Raw genomic sequence first — 14,998 nt, forward strand, 5'->3', positions numbered from 1 at the left:
TTCGAATCCGGTCCTGGGCCTTTCTGTGTGGAGTTTGCATGTTCTCCCTGTGCTTGCGTGGGTTCTCTCCGGGTGCTCCGGCTTCCTCCCAACATCCAAAAACATGCACCTCCCCAGCTCTTCCTGCCCACATGCCTAAGTGTCCTTGAGCAAGACAATGAACCCTAAATTGCTCCCGTTGTAAGTCGCTTTAGATAAAAGCGTCAGCTAAATGTAATGTAATTTCTCACACTGATATGAGAGAAGTATTATCATTGGCATTGTGATAGTAAAGGAATAGTTTGATATTTTTGGAAGTACACAGCGTTACATGAGATGATTGGCACAGATTTTATGTACGCAACAGTACACAAGAAGCTACAGCCAGCAGCTGGTTAGCGTTGCATAAAGAATGTAAACAAGGCTCTGTTTGCAAAATTAACAAAATTCTTACATTTTGCCCAGATGTGACTCCCCATACAGATTTATCGATCATTGCATGCCTGTCTAAGAGTGTCACTCATGCCGAGATGTAGATTAACCTCTCTGCAGGTTTACACATAAAACAGGGACATGTGTAAGCATAGGCTGCAGAGGAGCCTTTGCACAAACCTAATTGGTTAATCCAATTTCTGACATGGGGCAGATTTGAATGAGAAGATAAATGTTAGGGTAAATATATATATATATAAAAACATGACTAATAAATTCTGCATATCTAGCGTCACGATAGTTACATACAGTCCAGCAAAAAGTCTTGTGTCTGAGCTTTTCATTGTGTGCATGAGTCAGCATTTCAAATTAAGCAACCCCCTGAGAAAAAGGCCACCCACGTACTATTATATGTCTCACTGTGGTTTTCTGTCATGCACATGAGAAAATCACATGCTTCCTTTGAAGGCGAGGTCATAAGTCAAAGTTGAGGGCAAGCAGAGCCACTTCTTGCTCTGATTAAAGAGCAGCATCATGGGGAGCAGCACCCCGCCTTTTAACAGGAAGGATGGGAAAACTCTTCTCTGTCATGTTTACCAGTGTAATGTATGTATCTGTAATTCATAGAAGATTGCTTCCTCACAACAAAGTGTCATATCAGAGTGAGCAGAAATCAATAAAACTCTTGGAAGCCACAGCCGTTGCTTTGAAGCAGCTCCGTTGCGATTGTGAGAAATTTGTTACGTTGGTTACAACCAGGAAATGATCTGATTGTCCTTCTGAAATTATTTCCAGCCATGTGAGAAAATGACTCTCAGACAAGAATACTGTACCATATTAAAATCCGTCATAAACAGACCCATGTAGGAAAATAATAAATACCATTAATATGTATCAAATGACATGAACATGTGGACCAAATACGGGATTTGGGACAGATTGCCACATCGTAGAGTATGGTTTGAGAAACAGTTAATCTCCTCTGATTGCCCTCTAACTGCTTGCGTGGCTCTTTAATCTCGGTCCAGACCATCTGCTGTATGTAAGTAAGGGGGAAGACAAACATCTGGAGAAGCCTCACCACAGCAACGGCCAGCAGAAAATGCATCTATTAATGGGGGACACACATCTGGGCTGAGGTATAATGGCAATGGGCAGATAACCGCTTTGTGATTTTGGCATGGGTATCAAGCGCTATAACAGGCGGAGGAGCCTAACAGGCAGCTAATTTACTATGTGTAGTAATTCAGTGTACCGGGGGGGGGTGACGCACACTTGTGTGTGTTATAAAAAACAACAAAAAGCATTTTGATTCAAATGGCTGCTCTGTGAGAGATGGCATAAACAATTTATCACATCTCATAAAAATGTAAATGCGATTCTGTTCAAAAGCCGTGGCCTTTGATTTACCCCGGTGCCCCGCCAACCCTTTTATACCACATTCACACAGCAGATCTGCACACAGTACGACGTGGTTCTACTGAACACACATTCAAGCCACAGTGGTCTCATTCATGAGTCAGCTGTCACCCAGCTTCTCGCTGTTAACAGAGACTCCGTACTGCAATGCAGTACCATGCCCGCCACCGATGGGAATTACATCCAATATTTACCAAAAGTTATGTTTCAGTTTAACCGTCTGCCTACGTGAGCACACTCTTGATTTCACCGTCCTCTCCTTCTACTGCTCCCTCTCTCTTCCTCCCTTTTGTCCAACCTCTTGGTTAACTTGTATTTACACATTCGTATCACTGAACTTATATCCATTCCTTATCGTACCGTCTCACCACAGCCGGGCAGCGCGTGACCTGCGACCAGTCCGGATTTAAAGGCGTATCGCGAAGGGTGGTCGGCTCATGTTGACCCACATAGAGACCCCGAACGTCGTTTCAACTCGCATCACTGAGTAGGTCTTTTAAAAAAAAGATTGATTGCATGACTGCAATATTTCAAATTGCCTCGCGAAAGTGTGCCTGTCTGCAGACCTATTCCACTCCGAGTAGACTCTTACATATTGTTTTGTGCATGTGGGTGTTTGTGGTAATGTTAAGGGAGTGCCAGCACAAATATCATTACGCTTCAAAGCATGACTTCCTGGCAGACCTGTCTCTGAGTGCCCTTCCAGCAAACAGCGAACACCTTTTCTATGTAAATCACGTCTGGATGGTGTTAGCTTGCTGAATCTGAACAAAGTCCACACTGATACAATCAGGCTGCACAGCGGAAGAGGAGGGCGGAGGCGCGGTGTGAGCAGGGAGAAGGTTTTATACTCACCATGACAATGCCTCCAGACTGCTCGACTGTGCACATGCTCATAATGGGTGCCATGCCGATGGTGGTGCCCTGGAAGTAGACCCCACTGCAGAGGACGGGAAGTAGGAGACAAAAAATATTAAAGAAGAAATGTCCTTGGATGAACGATGATCATCATGGCCCTGCATATTTTAGTCTTTTGCTTGCAAAGTGTGTGTTTATTATTGAAAGCACTTTTTCAGTAGGATTCACAGCAATGACCTCCAACCATGTTAAGAAGTAGTTTGTCATACGTTTGAATTGATATACTACTGAAATCAATTGTCGTATTTTACTGAATGTGATTAAATTTAATCATTTATTGATTTTGCTGCATGTTTTATTATGTCCCCCCATAAGAGGTTGTAAACAATAAACAATAAATAAACGTGAAGGAATTTTAGGTCATTTCAGTGTGATGCAAATATCAACAACCAGAAACAAGATACTCAAACCTGTGTGTGCTTATTTACATACAACAACAAAATTAATGGAAGACAATGGCTGACTGGTAAAATGCTGCATCAGTAGTTAATGGGTTGAGATGTAAAATTGATAACATAGTCCTTTAAGGATTTGCTTCGGTTCGCCGATTTGAACACATATTCGTTCATTTTTGGGCTCAATATTTTCAGTTAAATGAAATGTCTACCTTATGAGCTGAGCATTGTCGTGCGGTTTCTGGGGCAGCAGTTTCACTTTCCTCCAGTCGAGGAACTCGTGCAGGGTGGTGAAGGGATCCTGGGTGATGGGACATTTATCAGAGTCACTCCACACCTCCAGACCCACCAGGGCCACCCGGATGTTCAGGGCCCTGTAGAACTGCAGGGAAGCGAGTTGATAAGCAGCGGGAGTCAGCGTGGATAGAAAGGTCCGAAGACTTACAGAAGCGAGATCACACAAACGTGCAAGACTATGTAGTGGCGGTTTAAGCTTTGGTAAAAAAAAAACACAACAACAATATGGCAGTTCTGAATCCTCTCGTGTGTGCTTTAGAGAGAACGCTCTTTTCATGTTTTTCATATGATCAGAGAATGTCTTTCCCATTTCTATATCCATGCTTCCTTAAAGTAAATCCATCTACCCTCTGTGTCTGCAAGCTACAGATCCACAGCTCTGGCAGAGGGTCTTAGGCAGACTAAAATCAGCTGCTTTAGTAGGAAATTAATACATCACACACCCATGTCATTAATCTTTGCTGCCAACAATATTTCTATTTTAAAAAAGTGATTTATCCCCCCCGTGCAAAGGGGAGAGGATGTTTTACCTTGTCCACGTAATTGGCTATCTCTGCCAGTCTCTGCTTCACCTTCTCCAGGTCCTTCCCCTGTTTTTGAAACTGAAAACAAAATTGCATGTGATGCAAGATGCAAATTTACACCAACAAGTCAAAGGTTCTTCATGAGGACAAATGCAAAGGCGGTGTATTGTATGAATGGGTTGTTTAAAATATTCACAGGCAATACGTTTTTCAGTGTGTTGGTCCGGTTGTCAAGCTGTGACCATCTGGATGTAGAAAAATCTCCCGGTGTTAGAGAGGCGAATGGCGCGGCCGCAGGGAGCAGGTAGATTGGCAGATATGTCGGCCTGCAAAGCTTTGGATCATAATCGCAGCATATTCCCACCTTCTACTTCCACCCTGCAGAGTATCCACCTGCGTTGATGCTGGACTTCAAATCTGAGTCTAACGACGTACTTGATCCTTTTTGTTTTTTCCCCATTTCCTTTCTCTCAATTCAGGTCAGTGACATAAGCAGTGCCGTCAAGAGGAAACCCCACAATGAGCTCATCAGTGCTTCCAGGAGACTCTTCTGTATCCACATGGCTTTTTCCTGTTTCCTGTCTGCTCAGCTGGGGAATCGCAAACAGAACTTCCTGTCAGAATGGAGCTGCTGCAACAAGACCACACTGCTCGTTGCACACTCACCTCATTCTGCAGCTCCAGTGGGACCTGCTCTACTGTTACTACAGCTTAGCCTCATTTTTTCCCTGCTGATACCGTGAAAACAAATGCTGTGTTTTCAGTGTGTTGTTTGTGTTGGTCAAATACTGTATTTGTGAATGGAAGCATGGCAGGTGCATTACCTCCCGGTTGTCTGCGACGATGATCAGCTCGACGTATTTGGTTGTCTTCTGAGCGTGTCTTTTATGCTGAGGTACAAAAACAGAGATCCTGCATGTTAGAAATGTTTTGAGATTTGCAGAAACAAAGTTTGAATTCCGAGGACCTTTTTCTACTTGATCCTTCCAGATTTAGACACTGCATTCTTTTTTTTTTTTCTTTTTTCTTTTATTGCTTCTTGTGGCACCACAATATCTGAAAAAAATGTTAAAGGAATAGTTTGACCTTTGTGGATACACACGTATTAGGTTTCTTGCCAAAAATCGATATCAGAGCAAATATGAAGCTATAGGTGGCAGCTGGATAGTTTAGTTTAGCATAAACCCTGAAAATGGGAAAACAGCCCACTTGGCTCTGACCAATAGAAACAAAATTCATTTACCGGGATCTTTGAAGCTCATTAAGTAATTCGCTATATCTTGCTTGTTTGGATTAAACAAACAGGATTTAAATCACGCTAAGTAGTGAGCTGGAGGTCATGGTCGACAAATTTTGTTACCTTTGATCAGAATTAGGATAGCTGTTTTTATTAAGCTATTCAACTGCTAGCTATAGATCCATATCTAGCGTATAAATATGGTGTTGTCTCATCAAACTCCTCACGAGAAAGTGACGAAGCAAGTTTTTCTGAATGTCTATAAGTTGCTATTAAGCCACAAATGTTACCTGATTTCACTATTAGACTTGTAAAAAGCCAGGACATCACATAAAAGCATACAAGGTCATATACAGCGATCTTTTTGTCCCATCTTTTAAAGTAGAGCCGAGACACTATTACTCGGGGGTCAGTAAGTGCCGGGTGTAGGTGACTTTCACTTCCTGACTCCAATGGAGTTCTTAATGCTTGGAAATAGGGGCAGATGGATGGCGCACCTGCTCCATGCAAAATCATCGGCCAAGCCTTCTGCATTGGCCCTTGACTCTGGGCACACAAAAAATGAGTGTCAAGCCCAAGGCAACCCCTCGAGGGAACTTATCCAAACTGGAATGCTTGCCAATATTCTCATCTTTGGTCAAACGCCCATTTATCGTTCATCAGCCGAGTGTTACCCTTCGGAAACGTTTGATAATGAAATACGATGAAAGAAACTGATGATAATTTTGCTTTGAAACGAGATGTCCGATGGCTCTGATACAAGCCTCACGATATAAACAACAGAATATTCTCACCCTCGTGTGGAAGGACTGGAAGGGGCTTTTGATGTGATTTTCAGGGGCGGCAGAGGACATGTTGAAGCCGTGGCCGCAGGCTCCAGGGGTCAGCCTCAGCTCTTCCACTCGGTAGATAAAGTGAGCCCCGGTGTCATTGCCAGGCACAGGCTCGATGATGAATGTCTTGCTTTCAAGTGCGATGAAGCCTCTGCAGAGACAGCATCACAAGTCTCAAAACAAACCTTCAAAGCATGACCAATCTCTCAAATTTAGAATTTGATTGAACGTGGCTCTCTCTAAAAGAACATATGTGACAAGTGAGGTAGCCCTTTTTTCTACATTCACACTTTTACTAAGGCCACGTTTTGAATCAAGCCAGGTCGTCAGGGTTAAAAAAAATCTTCATGGCTTTAGGCACAAATTCTCTCTCTTATTACTAAATCAGTTCAGTGTTATTATACCTCAGCCTTCTTACTTTTTGACTGAAATGATCACATATTGCATGCCAGTTCACGGACATTTACCACAAACTGATCTTAACCTAAATGTTCCATTTCATTAGCTGTTGATAAAGACAAACTAAACAGTTTTCGAAATGTTTCCTTGCTATTTAATTGAGCAGATGAAATTGTCTATCTTAAGACTTGTCTAAGGGCCAGTTTAAAAACCTTCGAATTGTTATCGGTCATTAGCAACAGCGAGACACCAATTACGGCCAAAATGAGTGCAGATATTTACTGTGTGCCTCTGTGAACAAAGACAATGAGGTGTGACATTTTCTCCCCATTCCTGCGAGGCACACACCAACTTACTGACAACACGCTTAAGGGGCTTAAGAGCGATGGGCTGCCGTGCTGAGTGACTTAAGTAAATATAAACATTGCAGTGGTAAATAGCACTTAAAGGGCAGCGTTGAGACGCTGCTTGAATACAAAATGATGTTTCTTACCGAAGGCCTGAGCAGGCACTGAGGGTAACATCAGAGTTTGAATGCGCCTGCACTTCCCCATGGTAGTAGCAGTTGTTCTGAAAGAGATGGTTCAAATAAAAAAAAATAAAAAAAAACTCTTTACAGACTGGAGATGAAAACCCTTTATGACAAGAAAGCTTCATGAGCTGGTTAATGCGATAAAAATGTATTATATTTAAAATTTAAAATGTAGCATGTACTGACAACAACACACAGGAACTATGCTGATGCTGTCCCAACTCGTGTTCATTTAAATTAGCGTGCTCTGTAGAAACAGTCTGCCCTCCTCTCCCTCTCCATGCAAACAGGCCGCCTGAAATTAACGCGACCTATGCAGTTGAAGGGAGAAGCGGGAAAACTGACACGCATGGGAGGTGACAGTAATATAAAAATTGTTTATTGTTCATTATTTCATCAGAGTGGCCTGGTGGAAGGAAAAGCAGGCATTTGAGGCTCCGCAGACACAGTGAAAACACTGTTGTCTGAGCACGAGGAGAGCAGAGGAAATGACTCTCGTTAAAGAGGGAATACAGACCTCCATTTACTGTCTCGCAGCACTCCAGTCCTCCTAAATCAACTGTCGGTAGCCACTGTGTTGACCATTTCTCATCTCCAATATTGAACTCCAAGGAGGAAATACTATGTGGTGAAATTCATGCAAAATGTACCCGTTTTCAACGGCTTCTTGTTTGACGAGCTCCGTAGAAGTTATCGAGCCAGGTGGTAGTGGATCCGAGATTCGTTAGATTAAATATAGAAACAGAGCGGCTATAAAGGCTCTGTGCTTAGGCGATGCACGACTAGATTAGTTCACCTTTTACAAAAGAAAACATCAAGCAGCGATAGTGATTGCCTTTCTCTCTCTTTATCATTGGCATGTATACAATCTCTACAGCAGCCAAGTGCAGTTCAAGTGGAATATTTAGAATAGAAAATTTCCTGGATCCTTTTTTTTTTAAATTTATTTATTTTTATTTCCCCTGAAGGTCTCTAAGTTCAGAAAAGTCATCTTACTTCACTGTGTGAAAGTATTACATGTTTTATATTCTGTATAGGCTTCTCACAACTGTGTTGAAGATATATCATGTTTAAATTTAGCGAACCTTTGGCCGCGCAGCATGAATTACTGCCCCACTGCAGAGATGCTTCATGTTAAAAAGTGTATTTACGTCTAGATTTAAAGGTCATCTGTGTATTTTTTTTTTTAGCTGTTGACTTGTTCTCTGAAAATATACTTATATTTCTGCAATTTTTCTAGTGGTTCTTCTGTATTTAGATCATTCACAGAACGACAGAGTGTATTTACAGCACACGTCTTTCCACTGATCCGTGATTAACACACGGCTGATTGCCGAGTTCAGTGACAGCAGGCACTGAAAGTGTGCAGCTGTGTGGAGCTTATCTAAGACAATACAGTATGTCTATTTGACAGCCTGATGCAATGCGTGTGATGTCCTCCCACAAAGGTGAGAGAAGAGCGAGTGGAAAACTGTCTGCATAACTTTGCGAGAAATTGACTTGTCAGTCATCGCAGAATTACCAAACATTGAAACATTGCTCCTCCGAGCTGTGAGCAAGCTGTCAAACTGTCCCCGCCGCTGTTCAGTTAAACGCCGTGATTTCAATCCAACTAAGTTACAAAAGGGGAAGAGGCTGTTGACTATGTTAAAAAGGAGAGATTTTCACAATTTCATCGAGGGAAATGTTTGTCCCCTCTACAATGGCGGCTAAAAACGGCTGTAAAAATATCACAATAAAGAATCGATTCTGCCTGGATGTTTTTTTTTTTTTTTTTTTCTTCTTTTGTCTGAGCCACATAAACATATTTGATCCGATGAAGTGCCACAGTGGAGGGGCCTTGAAAAGTACTCAAAACTCAAACATGACCAAGAACCCTTTCTTGATTTTCAGATGAGTAGCGAGCACAGCTGTTCACACAGAATGAAAACAAATAGCCAGAAACCCATCAGCTGCTGAAAGGGGATTCCATAATAAAATCCTGATGGCAATGTTGGCGGAAAAACAACCAGCATAAAAACAGCTTATCATCAAGTAGGCCACAGGATAGATGTGCTGCTCAGCGACAGCCAGAGGCTTTCAAATCCACACTGGGTCACAGTGAAGCAATTAAAAACAAAGAAACACTGATTTGGTTCCTACATTTAATTTTAAACTAACGCATGATATACAGTGGGTATTTCAATCTGCGAGTCTGATGCTCCTTAAGAAAAAGCTACTAGTCGTCATGAAATTTTGTTTTCAAAGGTTTTTGAAGGTCTGTCTTTACAACGTGACTGTTGAGTACCACTGCACGTCAACTTGACCATAAATGTCAAGAGCACTCGAGTGTGTCCGTACCGTGAAGTTGTGAGCACCGGTGAATGCGCTTCCGTCCTCCCGGTAATGTGTCTCGGTATAATGGCTTGCAAAAAGACCCCTATGAAGAGAAAACAAGACACAGGACAGACACTTCAAACACAACATTCCTTTCCAACACTGTAAATCTGCACTGATTAAAAAACTTGACCGCAAGTCGACACTATGTAGATTCACTGTCACTTGAAAGAATTTGGGGGATGATGTGGACCGAGTGGTTGGCATTCTGAGGCAAGGACAGACTTGATTTTCTGTTAATTTATTAGGTGATTTGTACGTGTCCTTGAATCCCCTGCCATTCAGCACCAGAGTTGAATCCCTGCTGAGGTAATTATTTCGTGCACGTGCATTTCTCTGCATATGTGTGTGTGTGTGTGTGTGTGTGTGTCTGTGGCCATATTTTAAACTGTGTGCCTGTGTGTTTTCCACCTTAGGCCATTAACAGATGGACACAGTGAGCCCCACCCCAAGCACTGGCAAAGAAGTCGTAGGAACACCCATCTTTTGCAGCTGCATAATCACACTGACATCAGGCAGGATGATCTCAGGATGTGTGTGTGTGTGTGTGTGTGTGTGTGTGTGTGTGTGTGTGTGTGTGTGTGTGCGACAGGGAGGGAGGTGAAAAACCCAGAAAAATGACAGTTATTTTGGCAACTGAGTTTAGAAAACTTTAACACACTGTGTGGACTTTTCATATATTTTGATAAAGATGATTATATTGCAAAATAGTCACTGCTGCTGTCATAAAGAGAGGATTTAAAAACTGGAACGCAGCATTTGACAAACCGTGGTGAGAATCGGGCATATCCCACAATGCTGTGCCATCCCACACAGCCTGCATGTACCAGAATTAGATGAGACTGGATGGAATAAGCCAATAATGCACGTTTTTCATACTTGAGGACCATTTAATGCCTTATCTGGATATTTAAAGTTAATTTTTTTTCATGACCTGTTTAAAAAAGGATCAATCCTCTGTGCCCCAAGCCTGACCACATTTAACTTCATTAAATACTTATTATCGCTTTAAATGTGCCTTATCGTGCCATTAGCGAGCTCTAAACTAAATCTGATAAGCCAAGCGGCCAGTAATCACTTTGAGGAGCCCGGTATGTCTCATTAAAAATGGATGACACATCAGGGGGTCGTACATGCTTCACGGAAAAAAATCCCCAAATATGCATCTTTATACTGAACTTGCAAAAACAAGTTGTGTTTGAACAGTGACACTTCTAAACAGCCACTTCAACGACATCATCCCCACGCTGATATTTTAGTTGAAAGGAAGGCAAATAAAATAATTAAAAAAAATAAAAAATCTGTTTGCAGTCAAGATGGGATTTGTGTCATGTGAGCGGTAATTCCAAGCAAATGCTCCCGTGCTGTATTTTTGGGGATATGATGGGAAAGCCAGCTTAGGGCAGCGTGGGCCCTGGTACCACGACGCAAACTGTAGAAAAGCTGCAGGATTTACACGATGGAATCTCCCTGTAATCAAATCCTTGGCAAGAGTACACAGAGTTTAAGAGGCCATGAGTGTTTACTCTGTTTGAAGATAGTTTCCTCTGCCCTCACTGGTGTGGGACTGTGTATTTTACACAGCTGAAACTGACTGTGCTGAGGATCAGATGCTTTTGTCGGTTGCCTTTTCTGTGGCGCTCTTAAAGTTTTCCAGTACAGACACAAAAAAAAAAGAAAAAAAGAGGCCTCGGCTCTCCTTTCTCCCGAACATCAATAACCCACGTTCATCCCTGTTTTTGTCAAGCGGAACATGCAGCCAATCAAACGCAATTAAGATAAAGAGCGGCAGATGACAAATGGTCTGAAAATCCCTCCACTTCTCACCAGAAAGCCAGTTCGTTCCCTGGCCGCGCGGCCGTGAATTCTCCTGGAGTATGTTCTAAGAGACAGTTGGTGAAATTTATGAATGGAACAGAAAAACAGCTTCTGATGGATGTTTAAAAGTAGTCTTATTTTGGCTGCTTTCCTGATAGAAAAACTTAAAATGTTTCTTTTTCGAAAACATTATTAAAATCTCCTGTAATTGCCTTAATCAATAACCATGGAGTCAGGGCTCCGAAGCGTGTTACGATTCATTAGACACAGTCTAACATCTAATTAACAATTCACTAATAGTCGGCCAGGTTAATTGTGATGAATGACGGGCTCTCTAACAGCACTACTGGGAGGCAGAAAATACTGTTATTTGTCTTAAAAATAATCTACCATCTCTTCTATTCAGCATCTTACAAACCGCTCTTCAGAATTAATGTCACCCCTCTGAAAATTAATTTACTGCATGAATTATTGATTCTTCCAAAAGATGAATGGCTTTCCACACTTGTCTTTTGAGCCTAGTATGCTGTCCTTGATTATATTCTTTGAATATAATTTGGAGTATGATTCACCCTTCAGAAAAGGCCTTCCAGTAAATCTAAATGAAAAAAACACCCACACAAGTTCAGCAGGAACACTCATTCTGTGGCTGCAACAGCTGATCTATAACCTCCAACCTCTGATCCTTGGTGTCTTCAATAAACATTCAGCATGTTCCTGCTCCCCTTTCATCTATTGTCCCAAGTAAGTTTCTAACATACAGTATATGTGCCGCACAACATTCAAGAAACGGCTGCCAGAGATATGAATAGCACAATGCAGGGACCATACGGACAAGGACAGCAGAAAAACTCATTACTGCAGACTATAGGGAACCCTTCCTCCTTTTTCTTCTGCATAAAATAACGCTGCTCATATGACTCTCGATCACATCTGAAATTACATGGCTGACAGAACTGTTGCCGTCGCTGAACCAAACGCGTCTTGATGAGTTCTATTTAAAAAGAAAAACCAAACCGAGCACACAGACTCGCTACAACAGCATAATCGATGAAGCCGAGACGAGGCTGTCACTCGTTCACATGAATCAATGTTTTTAATATCATCTTTCTCTCAGGCACCCAGAGAGTACAATGTTATGTGAAGATGTAAAGTGTTGAGCCTCATTTACATATATGTGACTATATGCTTCATGTAATAATTCACCATTACACAAATCCCCTTAAGCACGAAACCATTTGAGAGGAATGTGGCTCCTCTTGCAGTCTCCCTGCTTCCTTTGAAGACTGCTAACTTCAGTGATTTCTTTTAATCCCCTCTCCCCCCACAAGCCTAACCCTAAGCCTTCCTATAGCTGCTACTTATGGTAGCGTATGCCAAACTCAAAAAGAAGAGCGCCGACTACTACAGAGGGAGAGGGAGATGAAGAAGAGAGGAGGAACTAAAGAGGTGTGGCTGACAAGTCTAATTCTATTTCCACATACGGCTGCCTTCCAAATTGATTTACATACAGCTCAGTGTCCCTTCAGCTTAGCCTTGGCTGTGGTGGGTGCAGTGGAGTGTACAGAGCCAAGCCAAGTCAGAGAAAACTAGGGAGAGACAAAGATGAGGGTGGGAGGAGTGGAGGGAGCAACACAGAAAAATCCCCTGAACTGCAGAATTAAGGGAGTGCCTTCCTTCAATCTACTTTGCTGGGTTTGTAAGAGTCATCATTTGTGCTTCTCTTGGTTACAAGGACATGGAACTGCAGCCTGTAAAAATACACAAAATCATAAAATCAATCTGGTCTTTGCAGATGAAAGTAAATTGTATCACTTTAACTGTTATCATCAAATGTCCGATCTGTGTCCAACAAGGTTGTCTCATCGAAATTCGAGGTGTCGGGCCACAACTGTGCAGCTCTACAGAGGATCAATGGTGCTTTGATTTTGCCAACATCAACATGCTAACAATGACAGTGCTAACTTGCAGGACAGCTAAGCATGATGAGAAGGTCATTCGTTTTGCCGGTGGGGACAAATTTAAAATTTGACCCGCAGATGGAGGTCGATGAGACATCAGGGAAACATCAAACTTATACAATTCATCCTCTGGGGGGAAAATAAATGTCTACCAAATTTCATTAATTCCATGTAACAGCTGTGGTTAAATTTCACACTGAAATAAAAATGCCTTAAGCTGGAGTATGAAAATTTTCTTTGTCATCATTGGGGGGAAAAAAAATCCATCATAACCTTTCAGCATATTGTAATTCAAGTGGTCCGAGTGAACACTAGACTTCTGCACCTCCTCTTGGCTCTGTACTCAGGCTTAAAACATCTAGCCCTTTATAAGGAGTTAAGGTCAATCGCAGGACATTTCGGAGCGAGGGTGTTCTCATTAACCTTGTGTTCAGACTCAAATTCAAGGTGTGAATATATGTCTGGCTGCGCTCCATGCAGAATAGTTTCCAGTCGTTTCATCCTGATAGGAGTCGACCTTTTGGTTAATTTTGAAACTAGCAGCCTTTAACCAATTAGTACGGACCACAAAATGCACCAAAACTCGACCATTGCTGCAACTGCATTTAGAAAATAACACTCAACGTCAGCATCGTCGTAATTAGCCACCCACGCTGGTCCCTGATTGTGCGCCCGTCAAAGTGGTTGCGCGAGCGACAATGTGAACAGGGTTTCCAGACTATAAACACAGAGAAAGAGTAAGTGAGAAATAGTCCTGGCACAGCCAGGCTACGTTCCTATTGACTGTTCTCCAAATGCAGATGGTCCGCTCCGATGGGGAGCCCGCACTGGCTTTCGTACGCACTCTGCCGCCAACACCAGTACCTCCGGGCCGCAGGGACTATCGTTTAGGGGGGAGGTGGTGAAGGAGACCAAATCACCCAGTCAGGAGGAAGGCACAGACTGGAGGGGTGTTTTTGACCGTGACGCCTGTCCTGAAAGGGCAACCGACGGTGGCGGCCGGCAACCATCTCCACCAGGGAGCGGCGGGCGCAGGCGTCCAGAGGCCGAGGCAACGGCAGATGTTGTGCGCCCCAGGAGATCTGCACGGAAGCCGCAGGGAAGCGCAATGGAGGGCCAAAACTCTTCCAATACAAACACTCCAACAGGCAGCAGATGAATATCAAACAAGCACGCTGAAGGACCAATCTTATTTAAATACGGACTGACCAAGGCAAAGATACTGTAGCTCCCTAATGAGTCAAGATCCCTCTTTGCTTCGTGAGAAGTCACAGAAAGTGCAGCGTGTTCACTCGTTAATAAATCTGCAGCGAGTTCACAAAGATCCAGATGATGACACTTCCCCCGAAACAGCAGTCAGAGGGATCACAGGGAAGAGAAAGAAAGAAACCCAAATCCTGAGACACTCCTACCAAGTTTGTTTTGCAGAGATGAAAGACAAAGAATGGCCCTACAGATACAAATGTACCAATGACTTCGTGTTTGAGTGGTCAGGCCCACAACGTACGAGCTGCAGCGATGACTATGAGCCATAACTTGCACTCACAAAAGAACAACCTGTCTTTATACCATTCAATCACCAAGATTGTGCACACTCGTTCAAACAACTTTGTCCGCGTCCTTCACCACAAGTATCATGGCCGTGTGCGAGATGTTGTGCCTGAGGCGAGTGAAGTCATCACATCAGTAAAATAAACCACAGAAACAAGACTCCCTGCGCTAGAAAGCAGAGGTCAGTGATGAATCACGCTGCGGTGATACAGTCAGCGGAGGCAGTCTCTCTCAGACACTCTTAAAAACAACAAAATCACAGGCAAAACATGAAATATCTGATGACAAACTCCAGAGACATTTTCCTGTACACGCCACATGACTGAC

At 42.8% G+C, this 14,998-nt stretch overlaps 1 protein-coding gene across 1 annotated transcript in view; it reads right to left on the reverse strand.

Moving 5' to 3' along the window:
- The window catches only part of adam12b (ADAM metallopeptidase domain 12b), a 79,663-nt gene that overhangs the window by 34,971 nt on the left and 29,694 nt on the right, over window positions 1-14,998 (reverse strand). Inside the window, 7 exon segments of the mRNA XM_069144543.1 lie at window positions 2,686-2,770; window positions 3,356-3,525; window positions 3,971-4,042; window positions 4,789-4,854; window positions 5,996-6,185; window positions 6,927-7,003; window positions 9,306-9,384. Coding sequence (XP_069000644.1) covers window positions 2,686-2,770; window positions 3,356-3,525; window positions 3,971-4,042; window positions 4,789-4,854; window positions 5,996-6,185; window positions 6,927-7,003; window positions 9,306-9,384 — 739 coding nt within the window.

This window comes from Embiotoca jacksoni, unplaced genomic scaffold (genome assembly GCF_022577435.1).
Source record: "Embiotoca jacksoni isolate LCO1_2020_lvr unplaced genomic scaffold, fEmbJac1.0.p SCAF_12, whole genome shotgun sequence".
Taxonomy (NCBI): Eukaryota; Metazoa; Chordata; class Actinopteri; family Embiotocidae; genus Embiotoca; species Embiotoca jacksoni.